The following is a 27,119-nucleotide window of genomic DNA, read 5'->3' as shown; positions in this document are numbered from 1 at the left end:
CTCTCTCTCTCTCTCTCACACACACACACACACACACACACACACACACACACAGGACTGTGACTGTTATGAGACAGAACACTAAGGTTTTGCTCATCAATCTGAAGGATTATTAATCTCTTTTGAGGATTGTTGCTATTGACACTTGCGAATGCGATGCTGCTCTGATTCTCCTTAGACAACATAAAGGAGGGAATTTAAGAACTCCATCCCATTTGCAAGTGTGCATTTAATCACTTAAATTACTTTCTTACCTCCAGTCAGGTTAATGTTACATCAAACTCCAAATCTTAAACGGACCAGAGTAGTTTTTGTCCATGTAAAAAAAAAATGCAATCACATTTGAGTTTTTGAGGATGAAAAAAAAAAAAAAAGTATTTATGAACTGTTGTTGAAAACATGAGCTGGTTGTGTTTAATGCTTTGTTTACAAACTGCAGTGTCGGGTGAGAGTCAACTCTACCATAAGTGATAATGTAAACAACACATTGCTCTGCACATCAGGTGCCATTCAGGTCAGCGACCCACTGAATCCAGCTTTAGACTACACAGCTGCATCTGCATCAAGATTTCACCCCTGAAAAAAAAGCGGGCAAGTTAAATTACTAATTAACTATTAATAAGTAAGATTGAAATTTTAAACCTGTCCCATCCACACGTACAATACAACAATATCTAAAAAAAAAAAAAAAAAAAAAAAAAAAAAAAAGGAAAGAAAAAATAAAGCATAAAGGAGGGCGGCAGCCTGTGTATGATCGCACATGGACAGGAGTCAGAGAATCTCAAGTGAACCGAGGAAGCCCCGCATCCTCCTCTCAGCTGCGCCCCGCTGCCATATCATAATCAACACCTGGGGACACGCCCACCCACTGGCACCCGGCTCCGTTATTGGCTGCCTGTTTAAATATTCCACACGCTGTGCAGGGATTGGCTCGAATCTCACACAAGTGATTTCATAAAGCAAACCTTTTGGAAGTTGTGTAAAGGGAATAAGTGGGGGAAAAACCCTTGAGATAACTGCGGCATTCACAGCACAATTAGCCTGACTGTATCTGCCTCTCTCTCTCTCCCTCTCTCTCTCTCTCTCTCTCTCTCTCATCGCTGTCAATCGCCGGAGGATTTTTGTCGGAGTTTCCGAGCATCTCTGCATCTGTGAGTACCTGAGTTTGCTTGCTGCTGAGGCTGAGGCTGAGGCTGCTGCTGCTGCTGCTGCCGCCGCCTTCCTCTGGGTTCAGGATCACTGTAGCGCTCCGCTGGGATCTGCTGCAGGAAGAGCCGAGAGGAAGTTGATCTGAGTCCTGATCTGAACGCAACTTTCCTCTCAGAACTCATCACAAGTCAGTTATCAGCCAGATAGCCCGTAACTGTTTTATTACCACCGATGTTAAGTGCCACGGATTAAGTGCCGCCTCACGCAAAGTGGACTCCCTGAAAAAAAAAAAAAAAAAAAAAAAAAAACTGCCGATGAGCAGATGACCGCGGTTTTCTCCTGTGAACTTGACTTTTTATTGCGGCAGTTTTCCCTGTTTGAAAAAAAGATTTTTTAATGATAATTTCTTGCAGCTTCTTATTTCAAACGAGTTGCCTTTTGTTTTTGTACTTATATATTCATTTAGAGTTGTGTATTGTGTTTCATGTTTGAAAAACATAGATAGATAGATAGATAGATAGATGGATACCACTGTTATTATACATTGTCATTAATCTAAGTTATTTAGTATTATGCATCGTGTAAGTGATAAAATCAAGAGTGCAACTTTCTACAAAAACTCCCACAACTAAAATTGTTTCCATCATGAAGTTTTGTGCATGACTCAAAAACAGAAGCTATAAAATGTTTTAAACTGTTGTCATGATCAGTGTTTGGCTGTGAGGAAGATGAGGTGTTTCACTGAGCTGTTGCACAGTGCCTTTGCTTGAATGAAGTGTTTAATTGTTTGATATTAAGTGCGGTAGGTAATGAATGAATTGGAGCTTAACATTAATGGTAATTGTTGATTGCTCAGAGAGACTGCTAAGTGTAATTCACTGAGACTGGTACAGCACTTTGTGTGTGTGTGTGTGTGTGTGTGTGTGTGTGTGTGTGTGTGTGATCTGCAGTGAGTGCCCTTCACAGAGAAGAGCTTCTGGAAGTGTGTGTGTGTGTGTGTGTGTGTTTGAAACTGAAGATGTTGCCGGCTCTTTGTCGCAGTGTTATCAGGATCAGAGCTGGGCTTGAACGCTCCAGAAAGCACATGCTGATGTTGCACGCTTTGGTAATGGCCTCTTAATGCCACCATAAATAACCAAATCGAAAACATTTCTCTGCTTCAGACAAGATTTTTTTCCAAAGCTATTTCATGGTTTACGACAAATGACTTTATTTGATGCTCCCTGTTCTCATAGCGGGACAGACAGTTGTTGACCCTGCAGATGTTTCATCTCAAAACCCCAGTGAGTGAATCAAATGTTTTATGAATCCTTGCTTGTAAGAAAAGTCACACTGCAACAATACTTGACGACTCAACTGGGGTGTCTTGGTTTTTACCGCAGTGAACGTGGGGCAAAGCGACTGCGTGCCCTTGACTGGATAATGTAGTACAACACCATTTTTATCAGGCCGGTCCCCTATGGTTTTAACCACTCATCTGTCCTCTTCTTTTACTTCCCTCATCTATCCGCATATTACTTTGTATGGAATTATTGGGGATACTTAACTTTTTTCTCTGTTTTCAGACTGGTGTTGAACTGATAGGCCTATATACGAATATGTATATGGGTGTTGTCCTGGTGCAGCATGGGAAAATAGTGCTTTCTTACATTTTTGTACTCATTTGTATGGACATTTAAGCTCAGCTGCCCACCTGTAGTGGCCAGATGTACTTGTTTTGTCTTCTAATTGTTTGTTTTAAAAGGATTCTTCAGGTGCATCCTCACTGAAAAAGATATTCCACGAGATTGTACCCTTTTCCAACACATTTTTCTTTGTACTTTTCAAGTTTCCTTTTCCTCCTGGTTTTAATTTATAGCTTACTGACCCTCTCTAACATGGAGTATATAAGCAAGTGTGTAAAGGTGCCTTCTGTAGTCTGGGACTGCTAAGCTCATTTATCATTACATCCCACTCTAATGGGAAGAAACTGCCTCATCTAGAGCTCCCGGTGTTGTTAATTAACCCTTGTTGCTAACAGCCACAGTCTACATCGCTACCAGCTCTCCAGCCAGCGTTATCGCTGCGCCGCCTGCCTTGCAGAACTAGCATTAGCCCTGGCCATATTTCTGCAGGTGTCAGCAGAGGTGCTTCTTCCCCTTTCCGATGTGCTTTTGAGAGTATCATTCAAACAGCAATGTGGTTTTTATCTTAAATTGAATTGTTGAGGGAGATGTTAAAGAGCCATACATCACCTGGACACGCGGAGCAGAAAGGGAGAATCAGTGCCAGCGTGGAAGGCAGAGATGGGAAACGGCTCAATGGCATTACAGATGGAATGAGGACTGTGATGGAAGCTGCGTTCATAAATCCACAGGCAGCGCAAATCAAGTTGTCAGCTTGTAAGCGCCATTTAGTTTGTGTGTGCGTTGTTCGTGTAAAGTTTTGCAGCACTGTTGATGATGAGTGTTTTGTTTTAGCCTTAAGGAGGTGACCTTCCTCTCCCCTCAGTCATGTTTCTCTTCTCTCTCTCTCAGTTTGAGCGTCAGACTGCACCTCTACCTGCCTGAACGTCTTAAATCAATGGAATCAATTCCTCTGTGTTCACCTTTTATCTACTGACCACTTATACGTCACACAGCCCTTTTATCCAGAAAAGCTTTTCTAATTTAGAGTTGGTCCCTCTCCCTTAGGACAGAGCACCTCAGGTCTGTTATATCAGGTCATATTGGTTTCCTCTGGGCTCACTTGGCCTCTGGCTAATGCCCTGCTCCATGTATGGATTTTCTGTCCTGTAATTCCTCAGCCTGTCTGCATGTGATCAGTTGTTCATATCTAAGCCTGCAGAGTGCTGCTGATTGCAGTGGTATATCTTCATCTTTATGTCTGAGTACAGCACAGACCTCTGCCAACAATACGCTGATGTTTGCCTCGCAATGGATTTGGAGAATTAGCAACAACGACAGGAGTTGCAGTTTGGAGACTGTATATGACTTAAGGTTTTTATTTGATTTTCATTTGCCTCAACTGCCGGGGCAAATGTGCGCTATAGTTCAGTTGCAGGGAGTAGGACACAAATTGTGCTGTTCTTTGTTTTTCTACAGTGATAAAGTAGCATTGTTCTGCTTTTTAGTGCAAAGTGAATAAACTCTTTGATGGATGGAGAGGTGGCTGTTTTATTTTTTTGGGATATAAACAAGACAAACAACATGATGGCAGCCTTTCTCAACCCCAGCTGCTGTTTCAGTGGTGTGTTTTTCCCTTCAGGTGAGGATGTTATTGTGGCTGATTTTGTTCCTGCCTGCGCACTCCTCGGCTCAGCGATCAGAGCCCATGTTCTCAGCTATAACCAAGACTGTCCTTCCTCCCGACTACGACAACAACCCCACCCAGCTCAACTACGGTGTGGCCGTCACTGATGTGGATGGGGACGGAGACCTGGAGATATTTGTAGCTGGGTGAGAAACACCTCAAAGTTAGATTTATTCAAGCCACATGAATAGCCTCCAAAATCTCCGACGACCCCTTGCTCTTCCCGAAGCGTTACAAATACTCATATTTCTTTCATTATGCACAGGTAGAGTAACTAATGAACTGTTGAGTTGATATCTAATTCTAAAACAGAAGTGCACTGTCTTTTCCAAGCTAAAGGTTGAAGACAAAGACAAACTAAAAGATGGGAGATGGTAAGGGTGCCCAGAGGCTCACTCAGCTGATGAAAATAGATGTGATTGGATAGAGCGCCATTGATGGGAGCAGTTTGGCAAGCCTTTCTCTACCCAGTGAAGCAGCAACGAATTTCTCAGTGCTTAACAGAATATGGGTGCACCAAAATGACCCTGCTTAATAAATGTAATTTAGCCAAGCCATCGTATTCAGCAGGCATCCTGGATAGGAGGGCATCAAAGAACCTTTTAGAGGATGTAATTTCATTGGCGGTTAAAGAATCAGAGGATGGAGAGGTTCAGTTTAATATACTGTTGTTGTCGACCTTTGCAACTTAAGTATAGCTTGGTATTTTATTTCAACATTTCAATTACATTATTATTATACAATGGATGAAGACAAGATAAGTCACATAAAGTCACAGTGGTACCACATATGGCTTGTTGAGCCATGTTAGATTGGATTTTTTTGACTTCAACTTGTTGCCTCACTCTCACCTGTTGCCATAACAGGATGATTGATTTAAGTGGAACCCTGAGGGAAATTGAGACTTAACGGTCAATATAAGGCTATAAATGTGTCAGATATATAATCTTATACTATTCATAGAAAACATTTCTTCTAAATGTCTTACTCTAAATGATGCGGTCCTCCATGAACACAAAATGTTCTGACAAAGTTCAGTTTTGTCGATTTTAATTAGGACATTTTCTATATTTTTTTTTCTGCGGTCCTCTCACTGGCTTCTGGCTTACTCAAAGGGTGATGTCACTCGAAGTCTGAGCACCAATTAGGATTTAGCAACATTTATGCTAGTAGTGGCTAATGTAGCTTCAAGCCTCTAACCTCAGGTCTAGTAACCTCACTTCTTTCTAACGCCATGCATATATTTCACATATGCAGTATTACTCCGCAAGACCTGAAAACAAACTTTGAAGATTAGAAATGCAGTTTTCAAGGGCTTTAAAAACCCAGCATTTTTACTGCATAACAGAGTGCTGAGTAGGTTCATCAATAAATGAAGCAAAATGAAATTGTTTTCAGGCTTTTTCAGGCAGCATCATTAGTTACTATGCATGACTTGTGGAAGATAAATGGCACTGCATGATTTAGGCTTTAAAACTGACAGTCTTATGTAATGAACACTTAACAGCTTGCCATTGGTGTCTGTTGGCAGCTTCAACGGCCCAAACCTGGTGCTGAAGTACGACAAGCAGAGGAAGAGGCTTGTCAACATCGCTGTTGACAACCAGAGCTCCCCTTTCTACGCCCTGAGAGACCGAAAAGGCAACGCAATCGGAGTGACAGCTTGTGACATCGATGGAGACGGTCGGGAGGAGATTTATGTCCTTAACACCAATAACGCCTTCGCTGGTACAGTACACGCTGGTACACTTCTGTAAATAAATAACATACAAATACATTATGTGCACACTCACAAAGGGATTAGCACTCCTTTCTAGTACAGAGACAAAGTGGGAGACTCAGTACACAGATATTAAGCTTATCTCATCTGAGTCTTCATCAGATAACAGACAAGCTTTGTGCTGCTATTAATCAATCTGAGAGCTAGAGAGCGCACACTGCCAAAACTGCAACACCTCACCTCTATCATTTTTACAAAAACTCCTGCATCACATTTCTCACTTTAAGCCACAGCGGCCTGCTCTTGTGTCTCTAATCACCCACAGTTCTTGTGTTGCATAATACCTCTTTACTCTCCGCACAATCTTTGCCTTTTCTAAACTCTCTTGAAACGTCTCTCCGCATCAAGGTCGGGCAACGTATTCTGACAAGCTGTTTAAGTTCCGCAATGGACGCTTTGAGGACCTACTGAACGATGACATTAACGCACACAGAGACGTAGCCAACCGTATGGCTGGGCGCTCAGTGGCCTGTGTGGACAGAAAGGTACCACACACACATACAAACACAATCACACACACACACACGGCGTGGAGCATATGCAGATCCACACCACAGACACACACAAACTCCCCGGAGTGTCTTCTGTGTACATGCATGGCTGCTTCTGTTTGTTTACCAGTGATAACTCATGCCCAGCCTACGCCGCCCTTCTCAGCATGTGCTATGACAGTTCATTTGGGGGGAATGGTGTGCCATTTTCTCTCTTCTGTCCATCGCACCAGTGTAATTACAGAAGCCAGGCCTCGTTTGTTTTATAGAACATCGTACGAGGGGAGGAGTGATGACTGCACACTACTAACATTTGCTTGCTCTCTCTCTTTCTCTTAGTCCCTTTCCCATTGTTTTCTTCACTCTTTCCACCTCCTTTACTCCTGTTTTTTTGTCTCTGACTGACACGCTCACACTCTTTCTTTGTCTCTTATCTCATACCCACGCGTACAGTTCTCAGTTCCATTCAGGAGAAGGGGATAAAGAAGGTAATAGTGGGAAGAGGACTGTAGGGATTACAATAGATTTTCTTTTAACCACAGTCCCATCTCACTGAGCACTGATAGGTTATGCAGGTGCCAAAGCGATTGGAGAGATATCTACCTTTAATGGCTAATGCTTTTACGGGAAGCCAAAACCCTGATGCGTGTTCTTCCATGCTAGTTCCAGCAGACGGACAGAGAGGGAGAGAGAGATTACATTTTCCTATTGTTGATTTTTAACAATAGCAGAAGGTCACACAGGCCAAAACCAGAGCATGTTGTATCCCGGGCTCGGGAGCTAATGCATTATGTCCAGTTTACTCATAAATAAAGTGTTATCATCCAGGAAAAAAGAGGAATAATTAGTCATCCAACCATTTTGTCTCTCCCAGTCTCCTTGAAAGTGACGTCCAATCATTAGTCTTTTACAAACTGATGAAGGTGACATATTGAGGGGTCTCGCATTGAACTGATGGATTGGTTCACTTTGCACTGGCAGGCAGGATGGAGCTTCTGACAGTAAGTGGATTTTAAAAGCCAGAATAACTGAAATACGTTTAACAAAAAGCACAATAGCTGCACATTTCCTTTGAAAACGAAGTAATGGAAACTCTACATCAGAGGTAGTAGCTTATTCAGTCTTCATAGTGATTGCTGTAAAGGGCATGCAGTCACAAATCCCTGCACCAACATGTACTTTGGTGCATGTCACACCACTCACAATGCCAATTCCAGTGACAGAAATTAGCCTTGGGTGAAGACTTATTGAAAAATCATTGACTTTTAAGTTTGTTAAGTAACTGCCAGTGGCCTTCATTGTAGCTCAGTCTCATTTTGTCAAGGTCTAAGTGTGTGTGTGAGAAAGTGTGTGTGAGGGAGAGAGAGGGTAAGTGTTACCCACTCCTCCCACCTCAGCAGGCCATAATGTGATGCTTGATGACATTTACATCACCCAAACTCATTTGCTTTTTCTTGTCTTGTAAAAATATAGTAAGGTTAACGCAAATGGTGAAATGGTGTGCAAGTGTGTGCGTTTGCGTGTGTGCATGTGTTTGTATTGACTGAAATATGTTAGGCCTGGTGGGAAAGCTCATTGGAATCGAGTGTGTAGTCTATTAGCGTGGTTCCGTCTGTGAGTTTGTGTCTGCAGGGACTCTGACTGATAATGGAGTGTGAAATTAATCTCCAAAGGGAGGCAGAGGAAGGAGTAGGGAGAGAGGCAGAGAAAGAGGGAGTAAAGAGTAGGAAACAGGGTGAGGGGAGATAAAGGTTAGGACTGGAAAAAGGTGGAAATATGCAGATAATATTCAGAGATAGAAAATATTTTTTAAAAGGTGTTTAAAGGTTATGTCTGGTGAATTTTAAAACCAAAACCAACAATGAAATGATCTTACTAACAAGCATTGTCTGTATAGCCAAAGCCTGATATAGCTTATTCCTCATTGTCAGAGAGCTCCCTTGTTGTCCAAAAACCATTAAAAACTGTTGACATGGGTGACATATTCCGTCTACAACAAGCACCTTGTTTACACTGTAGTTTAATTTAGGTCAGCTCCACACACAGCCTGCTGCCATAAATACTCACTCGTAAATGTATCAATCTGACACTGAAATCAGTCTCCAAAAAATACACTATTTGCTCCGATTTGAGTCATCTTTGCTAAAAAAAAAACACTACTGTCAGTGACAGAAACAACACCTGCACAGGATCTTTGTCAGGTCAAAATATCATGTGACCAGCTGTTTAAAAAAAAGCCTGTTTGAAAAATAGAATAGAAGAATACAGTATATCATTTCACCCTCACGCAGAGAGTAGAGACGTCAGAGAGCATCAAGAGACAAACTAACCTATTGATGGGTTTGGCTTCATCATGGGCTCTGCAGACAATATAAAAATAGATAAAATATCGCCAGCCTCGAGATCTGTTCACTTAAATTTCAAATAACATATGTTGTTGCTTACCTCTAGAGATAATAAGCTATGTAAGTGGTTTTGCTTTTATGTGACCAGATTTTGAGGTACTGTATCTGTCTCTGAGGTTTCCTCCTCCAGTCCAACATTAAAGAGGTGAATGAAACTGTGTTTGTGGAGCCACTGTACTGAGGGGGCATCTTAATACCTAGACATGCAGCTAGATGCCACTAAATGCTAGTTAAAAATATATATATGGTCTGTTTGTTTGTTTGCTAATTTTGGTGGAAGGTTAAAGATTCTGCTGAATCATCAAACGTTTCGTGGACTCACGTCATTACACATGTGGTTTCTTATGGCTCTGCTTTGAATTATATTAATAAATCAAATGTAAATCATTGTGTTGGCTACCCACTCAGACCTGCAGGGCAAGTGTGCTCAGGACACCATGATAAACTTCATGTAGAAAACAAGCTTAATAACTGCAGGATAACTGCAGCACTTTAGAATAAAGGATATGTAGTGTAGACTTTTTCTTGAGCTAATCTTTAGACAACAATGTGGCACTTTCATATTTATCACCCCTTGGGCAACTGGCAGGATGAAATCACTGTATCAAAAAATGAAGGAAGAAAAAAAACTAAATTAAATAAATACAATATTTGCTTTTCCTCCTAGGGTACAGGGCGTTACGCTATCTACGTAGCTAACTATGCCAGTGGCATGGTGGGTCCTCATGCTCTCATAGAAATGGACGAGGCAGAAAGTGACCTTTCACAGGGCGTCATTGCCCTCTCCAGTGTGGCGGAGGAGGCTGGAGTCAACAAGCTTACTGGTAGGTGTGAAGAAATGACTCTGTGTATGTGTGTGTGTGTGTGTGTGTGTGTGTGATGAAAAATCATCCAGCACTACTGGACCTTCAGTCTGATTTATACAGACATCTGCAGAGGAGCATGTGCTCGTTGTACCCGGAGAGTCTGAAATATAGGACTTAAGTACAGAGAGGGTGCTAGACAGGAGGAGAGAACTGGAGAGGTGCCCGGTGAGAAAAAAAGAAAGAGCAAGAGGAAGTTAGAGAACAGGATGAGTGTAAGCGTGAGAGAAAATAGAAAGGACTGGAGAGAGAGTGTGTTCTTGGGCTCTTTTGGCCCCGTCAGCTGTTTACTCCAGTCAAAGTCACAGGGAAGCGAAGGGGAAGGGCGACACATACATACATCAGACTGGCTCAACAGCCCAGAGGTGGCATATATCACAGGCAAGTGTGGTTATCCCAGACTTCTGAGGGTTTGAATACTGTTTAGCACTGTGTCTATTATGTCCAATTTGCTCAGTCAGAGTCAGTGTGATCCAAGTGTCACATGCCAAAAAGGACTAGGCAGACTTTATTTTCTGTGGCAGTTAAATGGAAGTGGATGGTGTTACTCACTGATTTATTGGTAAGGGGATCTGAATGTGCAGAACAGAAATCAAGTGGGCAACATTGTGAAAGCAGACAGCAAAATCAGAAGCCTTGTCCTCATCAGACAGTTTTACTCAACAAATCACACAAAAAGCAAAAGCAGGGAGTCCTGGTGGCTAGTGGTTAAAGCACAACATGCAACAGCAACGTACCCGGTGCAAATCATGTTGAGGATCTTTGTTGTGTGTCATACCCCTCTCTCCTGTCTGTCTGTACTGTCAGGTATTAAAAGAAGGCTAAGATGTCAGATAAAATAATTATTAAAAAGGGTGAATTCATCTTTGTCTTCTAGTCAGAGATACAGGCTTCAGGAAATTAGGTGCAACGAGTTGAATTTATGTTTATTCCACTGCAGTAAATGCATTTATTTCAACCAATTCAATTGCTCCATATATTATTTCTCAGCTCCCTTATGCCTTTTATTTCGAACTATTTTTTATATAACTTTTCATATTATAAGCCGCCCTGCTGCAAAAAGAACGTCCTCTTGTGCGAGGCTAAATATTTAACCGATTTGAACTAACTGAACTGCAACATTTAAATGATTTTGAAACTGAATAGGTGACCTAGAAATAGAGTTTTCTTTTAACTTTGAAAAAAAATAGCATTGAAATTGACTTGGATCAACGTAACCCTCTGATGGATACCTGCCTTGGTATAAAAGAAGAGTAAATGCCAAAATAAACTATTTCACCGTGATTTGTTTCAGAAACATGAGTAATAAAAAATGCTGCCTCTATGATACTTTATTGTAACCAACCTTTAAAAGTCCTTGATGCTGATGCCCTGTTAAGTTTTTGAAGTGGGACACGACTTTGTATTTGCGCAAAACAGAATCAGTCCTTATCATCTTTTTACATGCAGGATGTCATTTAAGCCACCAGGGGGGGCAGAGTGAGCTGGCTCAGATTCGCTGTGAATGATGTACGGTGGATGGCTTTGTCATCAAACTGCCGTTAATCAGAGCAGAGGGACAGTCAGTGAAGTTGTATATCTAATGGTTACATATCTCTGGAGAGACGTTAGTGGTTTATGGCCGTAGGGGGCGAGTGATATTTGTCTGGGCTGATGGAGCGGGCCAGTAAATCAGGAGTGAGTTCTCACTCACACCACTGACTCTGCAGACTGGAAGGGCAATCAAAGCCCTTTCAGCTACATAATTAGACTCTGCTGGTCTGAGATGAGACACTTTAGTGTGACACTTCACTTTATAGAATGTCATTGGGAAATCCTGCGGTGATACTGAGTGTAGTGAACAGTCACAAGGATCTTTTCATAAGGAGAAAATAACTGTTAGCTTTTGTTTAATGCAAAAGATTCTCAGCATGTGCTGCACCTTTGCATTCTTGCATTTGTTTGTGCTTGTGCCTAGGTGTGTTTATCTGTGTGTTTGAGTGTGTGAAACCCATCAGAGCCTGTATCTGCCCTGCTCAGAGGAAACTGCCTGTAAAGATGATAATGATCTCTTGCCATTCACTTTTGTTAAGGAGCTGATCTCTCTCCTTCTGTTCTCTCTGTTTTTACATCTATGCTGCTTCGGCTTTCAGTTAAAAAAAAATAAGTCTTCTTACCCTCATTTTCTCTCACCACCATGCCTCATCTCTCTGTCTCTGCCTGTACAGGAGGGCGAGGTGTCGTGGTGGGGCCCATTGTCAGCCAAACGCTGTCTGATGTGTTTTGTGACAATGAGTACGGACCCAACTTCCTGTTCAGGAACAATGGAGACGGAACTTTCACGGATGTGGCGCAGCAGGCCGGTGAGAGTGCAACGTGTCTCGTTTAACCTTTTCGATCAGTCAAGTCTCAGCATGTGGTGCAAAAACAATACACAAGCGAGGCTTTATTGTATAATAGAGCATACTACCTTATAACTGTAGGTGTGGATGACCACATGCAGCATGGCAGAGGGGTTGCTCTGGCAGACTTCAACCGTGACGGCAAGACGGACATCGTCTCCGGGAACTGGAATGGACCTCATCGCCTGTACATGCAGCTGAATAACCGCAAACAGAAGTTCAAGGTGGGTTCAAGTGTGGTTTTTCAACTGTACATACACATAAATAACAATATTTACATAACTAAATGCAGTGTAGGCTATATTTGTCTTTTCCTCTTCCAAATGTCTCACTCAAAGGTAAGCTGAAAACACGAAATGTGACAGAAGCAGTTATATGAAGAGTGGGAATAGGGAGCTTCAGGGAAAAGTTCAAACTCTACTAACCGTCATGCCTCCCCATGCCTGGCCAATCATGGCAGAGACCGCGGCAGTGGCTCAGGAGGTAGAGCGGGTCATCCACTTATCAGAAGGTCGGTGGTTTGATCCCCGGCTCCTCTGATCCACATGTCGAAGTGTCCTTGGGCAAGGCACTGAACCCCAAACTGCCTCTGATGGCTGTCCCATGTGTGTGAATGTTAGAAGCACTCCACTGTAGATGTAAGTGCTGTATGTATGTGTGGGTGAATGCGGCTCACGTTGTAAAGCGCTTTGAGTGGTCAATAAGACTAGAAAAGTGCTATATAAGCAGTCCATTTTTACCATTTACCAGGGGACATGTTTATAGGGGTCAACTTTCCATAACCAACAATCACACATTAACCCTTTATGTGGGATTTTTTTTATAACTTTCCATAACCAACAATCACACATTAACCCTTTATATGGGATTGTTGGTTTTGGAAAGTTATAAAAAAAATCAGGTGAAGTCAGATTGAGTCACAGCAAGGTTATGCTTCTCTTTTCTACTCCCGCTGACCAGATCAATGTCTAACGAACCGGCAGCACAAAGACAGCAAATCTCACACATTAACTCTGGATCACTGAGTTATAAAGGCTTGTTGGAGGGTGGGGAATTAGCACCAGTCAGCGCAGACTCACTTTGGGACTGAATGGGATTTAAAGACAGACGGGTGATGATTTACTCAATTTTCCACTCAGCTCCCGTGGGACAGCCAGCAGCGTGCATGTGTTTGTGTGGTACAGTTCAGAGCAGATGAGACAGAAACGGCCTCTGCTGTGTGAGGTTTTGTTGCTTGGTGATCTATGCGCCAGCACCTGCGACCGCATCTTTTACCAAAGAGATAAACGTCACAGGAGACATCTTTATAGGGGTCAAATAAGGGGTTAATGTGTGATGGTTAGCCCAGAGGCAATTCCATCAGCATGACACACACACACACACACACATGCTCTCAAATACACACATGAACACCCAGAAGACAAATTGAATTAGCTAGCCAATGTTTTTTTAAACCAAGATTGTTAAATCACAAGCCCACAACACATTTAAGACCCCTCTCCCCCCAACGCAAGCTGACACTCCCACTCGCCTGTATTGACCTTTGGCATGCATAATGAAGCTGTTGTGTCACTCCAGTAAACCGCTAATTAAATTGGGCTGAAACAGCAGCTTGCCTGGGTATTGGAAAGTGCCGATTAGGCCTGTTTGTACTTTAATTAAAATCTATTGCCGAGGTTTTTCTAGCAAAAGGTTTAACACTCACATGTGCAGAAACACACCCTCAATTACCTAGTTTTCTCGGTTATTGTGTACCATGATCAGAGCTGGAGCGCTCTTACAATCAATCAATATAAAGTTATTAGGAGGTGGCGTTTAGAGGGATTATGTCATCATATTTAGAATTATAATTATGGCCAATTATTTATATTATTATTCAAACAAGTCAGTTTTTTCAGCATAATGAAAATATGAGTAAGATAATTTTGAGCCCACACCTTCCATTTTGAGCTAGCTAGTGTGTATCTAATCATAGACCATGTGAATCTTTCCTCGAACTTTCTCCCCTCTCTTCCCGTGAGCCTCTTGTTTCTGTGCTTCACTCCTGTTTTGCTAAGAGCCTCTTTGATTTTCCTTGTGGCACATCTATCCATCCACCTAATGGTATAGCAAATGCAGAGCTGATCATCTCTCCCTCTCCCTCATGGCCTCAGTTGGCCCTCCCCTCTCCTTCACCTGAGAAGCAGAAGGTCACCCCCCCCCCCCCACAGCTTTATGAGCCTTATAATTAAAACAGGGAGTAAATACTGGAGGGAGTGAAGGGCTGCTCTATAACTCTTACCCGACTTATCACCGTGTCACTGAAGCGAGGAGATATCTGTTACTTTCTCGTGCAAAAACTCCTCTGCTGAGGAGACTTTCTCGGGCAGGAGAGTTGCAGTCTACTTTTCTGTTGCCAGAGGATGTAAAAAGGGCCTTTGTTCTTATCTGCAGGCTTCACATGAAACTCTCGGCCAGGTTGACGTACAGTGAGCGAGTGAACAGCTGATAGATCAGTGTCTAACTCAAGGCCTGGACACTGATTATTGATGGACGTGTTGTGTTTTGTGAAGATCAAACTTGTGACCTTATGGTCCAGATTATGGAACCATCTTTCTACCCTCTGGCTAGGCTCACAGCACCTTTCCACATGTTAAATTTAATACATGTAAGATGAACAATGTTATCACAGCAGGTTCTAGAAAAGTCAAAATCTTCAAAATCCCTTTTTGGGGGTGAAGGGTTGGAGTTTTTTCTGTTGACCCTTGTAGTAATGTAGTACCATTGAGACAACAAAACACATAACCTGAGTAAAATCTGAACTTTGGGTGCAATTTTCATTTTTCACATTAAAGACAAAACACATTACATTTGCATTTTATAGAATTTGATATATTCAAAATGGACTCCTCTTGCAAATCTCCCCAGTGTGGGACTAATAAAAGACTTTCTTATCTCATCTAACATTGACTGTATGTTTATGAAAGTGTTGGATGTATTAGTAACCCTAACCCTAGCTGTTTCCCAAAAACAGGCATTTACAGGTAATTAAATTAGACCAGAATTGACAGAAAAAGGAAAAAGAAAAGTATTACATGAATAATGTGAGAAAACCAAGCAGTTTAGGTGTGAGTTAACTGTTCCTATGCATAAATACGCAGTGAGCATGGCAATAAAGACACATTTTGTGAATCCATCCACCTGCAGAGCAGATCTGTTCCATGATCAGAATTTGGTTGTAACAGATTTAGTGTGCTCTGTGGTCGCTGCTGCTGCATTGTTCTCACTTATAACAAAACAGTATTTCAAGCACAGAAAAAGAACTTCTTGCGTGTGTTGTGTGTGTGTGTGTTTTATTGATGTACCATGTTTTTTTTTTCTCTTAGGACATAGCATCCCAGAAGTTCGCCATGCCGTCCCCGGTTCGCACCGTTATCGTTGCAGACTTTGACAACGACAATGAGCTTGAGGTCTTCTTCAACAACATTGCCTACAGGGGCCCCTCCGCCAACAGGCTCTTCAGGTACTCACATAGATACAACACAGACTCACAAACACATATACATACACACATGTTGTACAAGTATGGCAGTAAGTTTTAATAGCACTTTGATGATGAGCTTAATGGACTACTCTTGCATCTTGATTTAATATTCTAAAACTGAGCTTGGAAGCTGAGAAGAATTTAAAAATCCCAGCCAAGGATACTTATCTAGTCTGGCATCCCGCCTCCTTCTCCACACATGAATGAATCTTTCATTAAGACAGTTTTAGGTCTCTTTTTGGCTCATGCTTTGGCTTCCTCTCTAGATAATATTAATGAACTCGACTCTCAAAATGCAATATATGATACATATCAATTGTAAGGACTTAACAGTAGAATAAACTCATCCTGTCTGAATAAAAATCTGATCTGGCATATTTTTCTGAACAGGATGCAGCAATCATGATGAATTTTGCCATGAGCTGGTGGGTCAGTTCAAACTGAATATCAATAATCAGTGTAAGCCCCAGAGATTCCCTGGATCAGAGTATTCCTGCATGTCAGGTCATTGGAGGACATATATTGTCTTTCTGGACACGATGATGGTCTGACAGGGGTCACTGCTCCACAGCCCGTGGCTCTGCTCCATTGTGTAGTATGAAGATGAATCAGCTAATTTAACTCTGCTCTCTGGCACTGAAGAAAAGCTCTAACTATTGTGCCCAAGCTAATTAATTCAATACAACTAATCAATATTTAGCTGAGCTGTGGGGTTTCACAGCCACGATCAGCACATCAGCGCTGTGAGATGAAATTATAACTTAAGGAAAGTTGGAAATGCTTTGTCACTTCAGGTCCACGTGCATAGGAAGACCAGGCTTAGAAAATAATGTTCAATTGTAAAGTTGCAATGTCGCATGGCAAATACTCCATTACAAGCCAATACTTCAAAATTATGTTTAAATAAAAAGTATTTAGTATTGTCAGCAAAATTAATTGAAGTGCAGTGACATATTATTATACATTACATTGTTGGAGTTTTATCTATTAACATGTAAGGAACATTTTTTGTGTTGGAGCTGAAGGGACCTAATTTTATCTATAACACTTTAACTTAAGTCCCATGAGTAACATTTCATAAATGTGTAACACTCTATAATGTAGTTGGATGCAGCTACAAGAACATTTTTAAGTTGTCCTTTATATATAGCACTTCTTAACAATTATAACATCTCCTATATATATATATATATATATATATACATACAATATACTATTAGTCATTGTCTGTTTATACACCAGCCTTTAATTGTGGGTACCTACAGGAGGAGCAGGTTGTTTTGTTAGCTGATGACAAATACATTAATATCATTAATATAGTTATCATATAGTTAATACCTATAAAGCTATAATCATTAGTTACATTAGTTACAAATAACTGTTGTTGCCAAATAAATGTAGTAAAGTAGACATATAAAGGAACATGAGTACCTCAAACTTGAACACTGTTTATACTGTATATTTATAGTGCCTGTGGCGTCATTGTTTTTCCAGTGATTTGCTGGGTAACTGCTGTGATGTTGTGATTTTATAGGGTGAGCAGGAGAGAGCATGGAGACCCCCAGATAGAAGAGCTGAACATTGGGGAAGCATCAGAGCCTGAAGGACGAGGAACCGGTGAGTGTGGCAGAACAGACAGCTGTCTGTCAACTCAGCATGAGCCATGAGAAGCAGGATCAAGAACAAGCCTCGTGTCTGATATTACGACAGCTTTCCATTAGATGGCACCAGAGCTCCACCAGGGATCAGAGCTCCCTCGTGAGCTTTATAAATGAAAAAAGACATGTTCCACATAATTAGCTCCATGACTGTTGAAACACAATGTCCATGCTTCTCTGCATGACGAGGATAAATGTTATATAGGCTGTTTCCTGAAGTGCATCATTACTGTGATGGATCTCCAGGAGCTGTAGCCACAGACTTTGATGGTGATGGGCGTCTGGAACTGCTGGTGTCTCATGGTGAAAGTGCAGCACAGCCAATTTCTGTCTATAAAGTCAACCAGGTGAGTGTTCGTGAGACATCCCAAAAGCCTCAAAATCAGCCTGACACTCAGGTAGTGTAATCCAAACAGAAACCTCCATTTTCTCATTCTGTCTTGTGTCTTAGGGCACCACTAACTCATGGCTACGGGTGATTCCCCGGACCAAGTTTGGTGCTTTCGCCAGAGGAGCTAAAGTGGTGGTGTACACAAAAAAGACCGGCCCACACACACGGATCATCGATGGTGGCTCGGGATACTTGTGTGAGATGGAGCCTGTCGCCCACTTTGGCCTTGGTAACGCTGCATTTACACTTTTATAGACACACAACTGTTGCAGGGATTCACCTTTTGTTCTCTGCAATTAATCTGTTAATTATTTTGGTGATTAATAGGTTTATTGTTTTTCTGTGAAATATCAGAAGAATTGTGAAAAAATAGGGTCATGGTGACGTCTTCAGATTTCTTGTTTTATCTGACCCACAGCCAAAAACCTAAAGGAATTTAATTTACAGCAAATACTCGCATTGTAGAGGATGAATGTGAATGTACTTTAGTGAATTGTTTCAGCTCTACTCTCTGCTAACAGACAGACAGATACTGAGACCCAGAAACTGATAGAGTGAACATTACAGAGAGCAGCAGTAAGAAGGAAAATGAAAGTTGTTTTAATACCTACAGCCTGATTAGGCACCCATGGGAGAGTAAGTTGTCCCGGGGTGTTCAAAGAGGCAAGAGATCGGGGACAGGTGTTGCAGCTGGAAGCCAGCCCGGTTTGTGAGGAACCGGCCCCCTGTCTCTTCCAGCCCCCCCTTGGACAGTCTTGTGGTGGTCATCCAGGCCTGGCAGCCCACCCACGGCTGCTCCCTGGCCCTGCTCACTGAGCCTGTTCAGTATCAGGACTGTGCAAGCACAGATCAACTCTGGAGGCCCTCCGTTTTAATGCCTGATTACTCAGAACACACGCTAAGAGCAAACTTTCCACGCCACGGTGGCTTCAGAGCGGACCTCCACACTTGCAAAATGCGTCACTACTTTTAGACATGTGAAATACACTCCCCACCACTAAATGAGAGGGTGTCATGTAGGAGCAGAACAGGTGAAATATTCTTTGGCTCTCAGGCAGCACACCTGCTGAGTGGATTGCTTGTTGGCTCAGTAACTCAAGATCTGTTTACATTAAAAATGCCACTTTAATTAAGGAGCTGCAGAGGCCCTCTGGAGAGGGCCTTTCTCTATGCCTGATTAAAATAGTTAATGGAGAGAGAAGAGGAGGGTGCCACTATGTCTCTCACTGTGTGTGTGTGTGTGTGTATGTGTGTGTGTGTGTGTGTGTCAGTGAAAACCAGATGAAGGAGGAAACTTAATGAGAACAACCCATGACAACCTACAGTATGTAGCATACTGTATGAGCCTTCAGAGCTAAGGGATAGTCATATGAACATTAGCCTGTGTGTGTTGTGTCTGTGTCTGACCAGGTAAGGATGTGGCCACCAATGTCGAGGTGTACTGGCCAGATGGTCGTTCAGTGGCCCGACCCCTGGAGCCTACAGAGATCAACACAGTGCTGGAGATCCACTACCCAAGGGACGAGGAGGAAATCACCCCTACTGTGGAGATAGAGGTACAGCAGTGATTCACACTAAAATCCTAAAATCTCGCCAAGGATTGTTAGGCTTTGTAGAATCAGCTTCACTAGTATGTGCAGAATTTCAAAATGACCCTTTTAGGTGTTCCTAGTGGTAATATCACACAAGCACAGGAGCAGGACCACCACTAAAGCACTCGTCTTTTACCCCCTTTTTTGAATTTTACTGTCTGTTTTCTTGTTTCTGAATGGACTGGCTGTTTCTTGCAGTGTGGTCATGGGTTCGCTCTGAATGAGAATGGCCGCTGCACTGGTAAGTTGAACAGATTCATCGACCTGTCGGCCACTCTGTGCTTGTGCCCCTGTTTAAAATCACCTCACCTCCCGCTCCCTCAGACAAAGATGAGTGCACCCAGTTCCCCTCTGTGTGCCCCTCTGACCGCCCCGTCTGCACCAACACCTATGGCAGCTATAAGTGCCGCGCCAAGAGGAGATGCAACCAGGGCTTTGAGCCCAACGATGATGGGTCAGCCTGTGTGGGTGAGTGGTCCTGGCAGAGTCGGCGTAGACTTAGCTGGATTACTAAGATCTGGAGAACAAAGGAAGCACTGCCAGAGAACGAGATGCCTTAAGCTGCCTTAATTACTCTGGCTTAGAGGTGCTAACATTCCTCTGACTGTGTCCCCTCTCTGCACCCCGCTGTCTTGCATGACTAACTCCTCCATGTGAATGAGCTCTCTTTCAGCCATAAAGACGCAGATGTTGGCTAACTTTTCCCTGCCCTCTGTTTTGCCTCTCTCTCTCTCTCTCTAAAGCCCAGGTGGCTTACTTTGGAGGGACACGGTCTTCTGGGGAACGCAAGTGGTCGGGCCTTTCTTTCTGGTTGCTCTCTGTCTCCGTGCTACCACTGGTCTCTACCCATCTTCAGACTGGACTACTGTAGCCGTCACTGTCTTCTCCCCATCCTAACTCTCTCCACCGCTGAATGGGGATGTACAGAAACTCTCAGAGAAAACTGTTGAGTGAAACATCTACTCCTCCTTCTCCTCTATGGATCTCTACTATCTTTTCCCATCAGTTATTTGCAGTTTGGCCCCTCCTCACCATGGCTATGTGTCACCTCTTGGCTCCCGGCCCCCTCTGGACTATAAAGAAACACACAGGGAGCATGCTCGCTGGGAGCTATGGAGTTAAGAAGTAACTGTGTCACACCCGCAGAGCCATCACGTCATCACCTGGCACTTATCTTAGTGGGACCTGAACTGAAGCCAAGTCAATAAGTGGAGCCGCAGTGTATAAACCTCTGCACATACAGAAGACAGATCTACTGGCTCCACAGACCACATTCATTAGAGACACGCTGAGGCCCCATCTGTATCTCCACACCGCCGCTATGTTAATCCTAACAATGTCACTCTCATTCTTATTATGGGCTTACTGGGATGCTGAGGAACACCAGGACTCCACGCTGTAGGTTTTGTGTGTGCGCACGAGTGTGTGTGTGTGTGTGTGTGTGTGTGTGTGTGTGTGTGGGCGAGTGTACTACAAAGAGGCAGCCGGCTAGAGAAACATATGTCACACCATCTGTCTCGGATGATAGGTTACATTTTGCTACCTATGAATAATATAACAGCACAGTGAGGAAGATAAACATATGCGTATGTGTGTGTGTGAGCACAAGAAGAGTTTTAAGTACAGTAACTGGAAGGTAAACTCGAACCTATCATCATTTATTTAGCAATTTTCAAGTCATTTGACACATAATGTAGAGAAACTCAAAGTTGTAAATATTAAATGAGCATCAGTTCATATTATTTACTGTATTTACTATCAGTCTTTACTTAATATTTATGGCTTTTTCTTCCGACTGAAATCTAATAAAGGCCAGGAAAAAAGGACATGAGGACAAGGACGTGGTAATGTTTCTTGCTCATGATGAAGACGTCACTATAGTGCAAAAAAACCTACCATCAGTTTCTCATAATTTAAAATCTACAAATGTAAAGTTTTAAGAACAGTAGTTGGAAAGTGTACTTGAGCCTATCAGAATTTACTTCACCTGCTACATAATAAAACTACAAAGAATAAAGCTGGTGATGTGCTATATTTTTGTTATGGTCAACAAATTGCATGAAAACACTAAAATCAACCATGCATAAGTCAGGCTCTTGATACCAAGAGACTAACTTTCCTACCTTGTTTGTGCCATTTATAGTTTCGTCTTTTAAATATGTTTCCTAATAAATAATTGGGTAAAACAGTCGGCCACTGTAGCTTTCAGTAAATGTTAATCAAACAGGGGCAAATAGTGTTTTTTTTTTTTGGGGTCTATTTTCAGCTGCGGACTTTGTTTGCTACAGTATTTATGGCAGCAGGATGGTTAATGTGGGACTGACTCAAAATAAATTACATGTCACTCAGTTCAACGGTGTAGCTCATTGATGTATTTGAATAATATTTGGACAACAGCAGATGTCAGTAGCACAGAGGAATAAGCTCTGTCAGGCTTTGGATACAGAGGCGATACTTGTTTGTCTTATCAATTAATTAATCGTTTAATTTTGTTGAAAATAAGAAAAATGTAAATTATCACCAGACTTATCATTTAAGTTGTAAATATGGGCTGCTGTGATTTTCTGAAGCTATAACAAACCTTGCTTGCTGGGTTACTGTAATGTTATTTGGTTTCACATAGCGCTCACAGCGAAGCCCTCGATTTAGAGAAGTAAAACACATAAGCACATGGAACCCATCAGTTTTTAATTTTATTTTACTTGCAAGACATCATTTTTGTCTGTCCACATCTTGCTTGAGATTTTCAATAAATATTTTGGCTGAAAATATTACCAAAAAGTGAAAACCTCCAAAAGATGTTGACAGCTGATGCTGACTGACAGATTTCTGCTTCCACATTATTCTGCGGGGCAGCATCAATTCTCCTCTCAGCAATCCCAGTGCAGAGGCTACGCAACACAACTCACATCATGTTCAGTGTTAGACCACAATCACTGTCCTAGCAGGGGATAAATTCATCATCAAGTGCTGGCCAGTACGGTCCTCCAGGGTAGAGAATGTGTGTGTGTGTGTGTGTGTGTGTGTGTGTGTGTGTGTGTGTGTGTGTGTTATGCTTCCCTTTTCACTCGCTGAGGCAAGTGTTATATATTTTGGACATTTTTAGCCAAAAGACCTCACACATTCCATTTAAGAAACAGCACCAAACTCGGCCCCTTGACATCAGCCTGCTAATGAGTTGGACGTAAACCACAGATGCCACCTGTAAATATCAAACATTTCAGCTGAGAATTAAAGAATGAACTTGTTTCTCTCTCAGACATTTTTAATGAAAACTAAGAAGCATCAGAGCATGAAAAACCAATAAACAAACGATGATGGATGTGTTAATGCAATTAAAATTACTCACCATGGATCTCCGTTGGATCTGCGTCGATGATGTTGTCATGCTCTCTGTGTAAGCCAAAGAATCTGTGGAGAGTGAGAGTTACCCAGGGTTCAGCAAGATCGTGTCCGCTCAAGTCAAATACTTTAATATGTCTGCACAGAAATTTTCATCAACAAATTTATCAAAGAGGGTCAAATGAGGTTGCTGCAAAGATGTTTTTGTAAAGACAGAATGGAAACTTTTTTGTAGTTTGAATCACACTCTTGGGTCAGACTCGAACTGTGTGACCTGTGCGGTCTGATATGTAAGCTCACAGTTTGCATGAACAATAAGTGTTTATCAAAATTGCACGCTTTAATAGGACATACAGATGTTTTTAACCCTATTGCTCACCTTCTCCTTCTACTTAAACGCCACAATCCTAAAGGCAATGTAGTCATTTGCTGTCAGAGACACGGTTGTGTGAATCCATTTTGTATCTTTTCCTATAAATGTGTTGAAATGAGTTGCGGCACTTCAGCTAAATCTGAAGAGTGTAAATAGAGAAAGGATACCACTGAAGACGTCTCTTCGCTATATGTACATGCAACTACACTTGCTGTGTGCAGTATTTATTGTATCTGCTCTGCCCATTCGAACGTGTTGGGGGTTTCAGTATATCACAGGTTATCTTACAAAACTCAATTCGGATATGAAGCTTTTCTGTGTCCAATGAAACTGGAGTTCATGAGGTAATGCTGAAGAAAATAAATGAAAACACAATACACAATGATCAATCACTGTGCTAAAACACTTACTTTAGACATACCTGGAAGTACAATTATATGTTTTGGGGACAGAGTGGAAGTACAGGACCACACAAAGGTAGAGAAACAGCACAAAGAACAAAGTACGCTTTGAAAGAAATTCACTCTAATTCCTAAACAGTGAAATGTAGCTTTGCAGTGTCATTATATGATGTCCATGGACCTGCAGAAAGGATGTGTGTGTGTGTGTGTGTGTGTGTGTGTCTGGCATGGTCACTGCCACGGCATTGTTTGTGTCCCAGAGGCTCCAGCTGTGTCTCTTTCTGCTGAAATGAACTGCAAGTGGAGATGTCCCTGTGCAAAATAAAAAACCTGGAACACAATGCTCAGTGAGTGTGTGTGTGTGTGTGTGTGTGTGTGTCTATGTAACCATGTGCAGCCTGTTTGTGTGTGGGCTTGTGCTCCGTGTGGAAAAAATCCAAATGCATTTTTGTGCTTCAGACCACCAATCACAAAATGTCCTATAAACAGCAAATGCGCATTGTACACATGCCACAAAGTGTTCACAGAAACTGACAGAAGATCAGATACGGATGGATATGTTAAGAAAATATTTGTACTGTACGGAAAGGGCCAGAAAAAAAAAAAAGAAGTGGAAGGAGACGAGAAGAAAAAGCAGTATAAATGTGGATGTATACACTGTAGTGGTCATTTCTTTTTAGCTGAAGCCAGAGAGTATGTGTGTTTATTTTCTCTTGCAGTCCTGTGTGCAAACTCCTGTCTCCTGTGTCTTCAGGCCAGTGGAGGCCTAAATCCAGTAAAGGTGCATTGGGTTTTGTCGCAGCCTGAGATAAAATGAATCGTTCTTCATGCCTGTATACTGCCTGAGCACTTCTCAAGTCATTTGATTTCAATTTATTTAACTAATTTCACAGCCCCCGAACAATAAAACATGTGTGACATTAGCGACTAGTACTTTTCTTTACCTACGGACCCACTAGAGGCTTCAGTAGTTCTCAGCATGCAGTGGGCAGAAGGCCTACAGTTAGTGTTGGCTATTATTTCTATCTGTTAAAATAACTTTGTGCAAACAGCTGCATCCTGGGAGTGCTACAGATGATTAGACAGGTTGTAAACAAGCCACAGTTTGGCCAGATTATCAGAACCATCCAAACTGTAGGTAACACTCCCTCGCTGAGCAGAAATTAATGATAAACACTCAAACGGCAAAAACGCAAAGTCTCCAATCTGCCTGATTTACAAAGACATGGGCACGCAAACACAGACAAGCTGTAGCTGGAGAACATGGCTCAGTATTGATGTGAGTCAGCAGAGCTAACCACTGAGCCACTGCGCCAGCTTTATTTTATTCTAACTTAAAAAAAAAAAAAACACACACAGCTGTCTTAAGCAGAGATTTCAAGTCAAACAAAAATAACTGCTTGTGGATACTAAAAAAATTATACTTTTCTGAGACTACTTCACGTGGGCTAAACTGTAACAGCCTATTTAACATGCAACATGCTTTTTAATACTGAACACAGTATTGCTGGGTGCATGAAATGGATGAAATGGAGGCAATGTTTTGAAGCTCTTCTCCTTTATCCCTGTTTCACCCCTGTGCTCTGCAGGATCTCATCCCCGCTTCACTGAAAGGCCTTTAGGAGGGCAGTGACTGACAAAGCACAATTTATATGCCAATAGAATGAAACACAATACCCAGTTTCACAATTAACCAAGGTGATCAAAAGTGACATTTTAACTGGAACCACACGTTTCCAGCCTCCTACGCTTAACATTGTGTTTTTATGCAGCATTCTGGGCTGCACTTGGGGGAGGTCCAGCGGCAAACGCAACACAAGGGCTGTCAATCACACTGAGGTTAAATAAACTGAGCAGATATTCATGCCAAAGCCAACAGGCAGGGCAGCGGCACGGTGGGGGAAAAAATCAATTTAAAGGAGAGTCTCCAAAACTGGGCTTAGCACAATAAATCAAGTGTGGCCAAAACACAGACAGAGACAAATCCTGCAGTTTCCACCATGTTTTACCTCCCTTTCTCTTCAAAGAGCGTCTCAGCACGGAATTTAAAAACAAATGTTCAAAAATCAGATACAGCATCCATACACAAGTTCAAATAATAATCCAAAAGGGCGTGGGAGCAGTAGCTGTCGTTATATCACACAGGGCACGGTTTAATGCACAATCATAACTCACCGTGATCTTGATTTTGGGCAGATGTAGAGAAACGTTTTTATGGGCCCGAGTGAGCACAGTCCAGTGAGTTTTGACGCCTCATGAGACACTGCGGTGGACTAACCAGAGTTAACACATTATTTTATTGGACTGAATTCCTGCTGTTCTGTTACCTTTTGTTGATGGAAGTGAAATCAATGTGAATCCGTGTGTGATCCCAGTCAGATGAGTGTGGTGAGCAGGAGCGATCCTCCTCTGATGTCACCACAGGTCTGACTTGTTTCTGGTGCCAAAAGCTCCTCCTGAGGGGCTCCGTGTTTGCTGCATTACATGCAAGCACACAATTGTAAACTTCACCATAATGACTGCACTGCGTTTGCCAGGCACCGCTGCCAGTCAAAACTTTTTTTTTTAGGAATAAACATTTTAACCAATCAATACCAGAAAGTGACTTTTTTTTTTTCTCCCCTGTGGACATCTGTGACTCAGACAGAAAAGAAATTGTGGAAAAGGTAAAGCTGGCCACTTTTTTTTTTCTTTTTTTCCCTGTTTAGAGAACAAGGAATGAAAGATCAGGAAGGGCGTGGAGGAAGTAGAAAAGAAAGAGAAAGTGTCGTGCAGCCAAAGAACGTGGAATTTAATAATATGGAAATTCAAAACAATTGTAGCAACAACCTGTAGCAGAAGCCAGGAAAAAAAATGAAATAAAGGAAGAAAGGAGGTCTGTGTAGAAGGAGAGAGGAGCTTGACCTTTCCCGACAGGTGTTGAGATGTTTCTTCACTCCTCTGCTGTCTTTGAGAAAACATCAGTTCACTCTCACCGCTCCTCCTGTGTCCACCCCTGTGATCTTAACTAAGCCTCAATACCTGCCAGAATGTTATCACTCATTTTTGGCCTTATGAGCAGGCTATGATGGATCTACTGTACAACTCTTATGCACACACACACACACACACACACACACAAACACACACAGATACAAAAAGCAAAAAGGACTGTCACTGCTGCATAAAAATGTTCGGTGAAACATTCAGGCCAGAACTCAGAAGTGAACTTAAGCCGACCTTAAATGATTTATCGGCCACTTGGGACAGTGCAGCAAGCTGCAGAGAAAACACTGACGTATTATCAACCTATGAGGAGATAGTGTCAGCAAACATTCACCTATTTACACATCGACCAGCTAGAACATCATCATTATCATCATCATCATCATCATCATCATCTGGAGTTCTCTCTCTCCACCTGGCCTTTGGACCTCTTTCACCCCATCAGCAGATGTTGCGCTGTAATTTATTCATAGTTTATCATTTATACTTATAAT

General features: G+C 42.1%; 1 protein-coding gene and 1 long non-coding RNA gene across 4 annotated transcripts; one reads left to right on the top strand and one right to left on the bottom strand.

The window, feature by feature from the left end:
- Window positions 1-294: 294 nt before the first annotated feature.
- crtac1b (cartilage acidic protein 1b) lies at window positions 295-21,847 on the top strand. Of its 2 annotated transcripts, none has more exons than XM_071480625.1 (15): window positions 295-1,151; window positions 4,396-4,586; window positions 5,972-6,168; window positions 6,569-6,705; window positions 9,784-9,940; window positions 12,187-12,321; window positions 12,442-12,584; window positions 15,726-15,862; window positions 17,418-17,500; window positions 17,788-17,888; window positions 17,993-18,161; window positions 19,343-19,488; window positions 19,723-19,765; window positions 19,849-19,992; window positions 20,268-21,847. In XM_071480625.1, exons 2-15 carry the CDS (start codon window positions 4,402-4,404, stop codon window positions 20,393-20,395), a joined length of 1,905 nt encoding a protein of 634 aa, XP_071336726.1. In that variant the 5' UTR covers window positions 295-1,151; window positions 4,396-4,401; the 3' UTR covers window positions 20,396-21,847. The 2 variants fall into 2 exon arrangements, with proteins under 2 accessions (XP_071336726.1, XP_071336727.1); XM_071480626.1 differs by having other exon boundaries at window positions 295-1,336.
- A 350-nt stretch (window positions 21,848-22,197) lies between these two features.
- Window positions 22,198-27,006, bottom strand: LOC139622916 (uncharacterized). Of its 2 annotated transcripts, XR_011691395.1 has the most exons (4): window positions 26,545-27,006; window positions 25,968-26,115; window positions 22,874-22,935; window positions 22,198-22,726 (listed from the first exon to the last, which is right to left on the bottom strand). It is a non-coding gene; the product is annotated as an uncharacterized lncRNA (long non-coding RNA). The 2 variants fall into 2 exon arrangements; XR_011691394.1 differs by lacking the exon at window positions 26,545-27,006 and having other exon boundaries at window positions 25,968-26,345.
- Window positions 27,007-27,119: the final 113 nt, after the last annotated feature.

The sequence above is a fragment of the Trachinotus anak genome, unplaced genomic scaffold (assembly GCF_046630095.1).
Source record: "Trachinotus anak isolate AG129_WGS33_773 ecotype Australia unplaced genomic scaffold, CSIRO_AGI_Tana_v1 ptg000007l, whole genome shotgun sequence".
NCBI classification, from domain to species: domain Eukaryota; kingdom Metazoa; phylum Chordata; class Actinopteri; order Carangiformes; family Carangidae; genus Trachinotus; species Trachinotus anak.
Note: the sequence above shows the minus strand (reverse complement) of the source record. Positions and strands in the feature narration are given on the sequence as shown.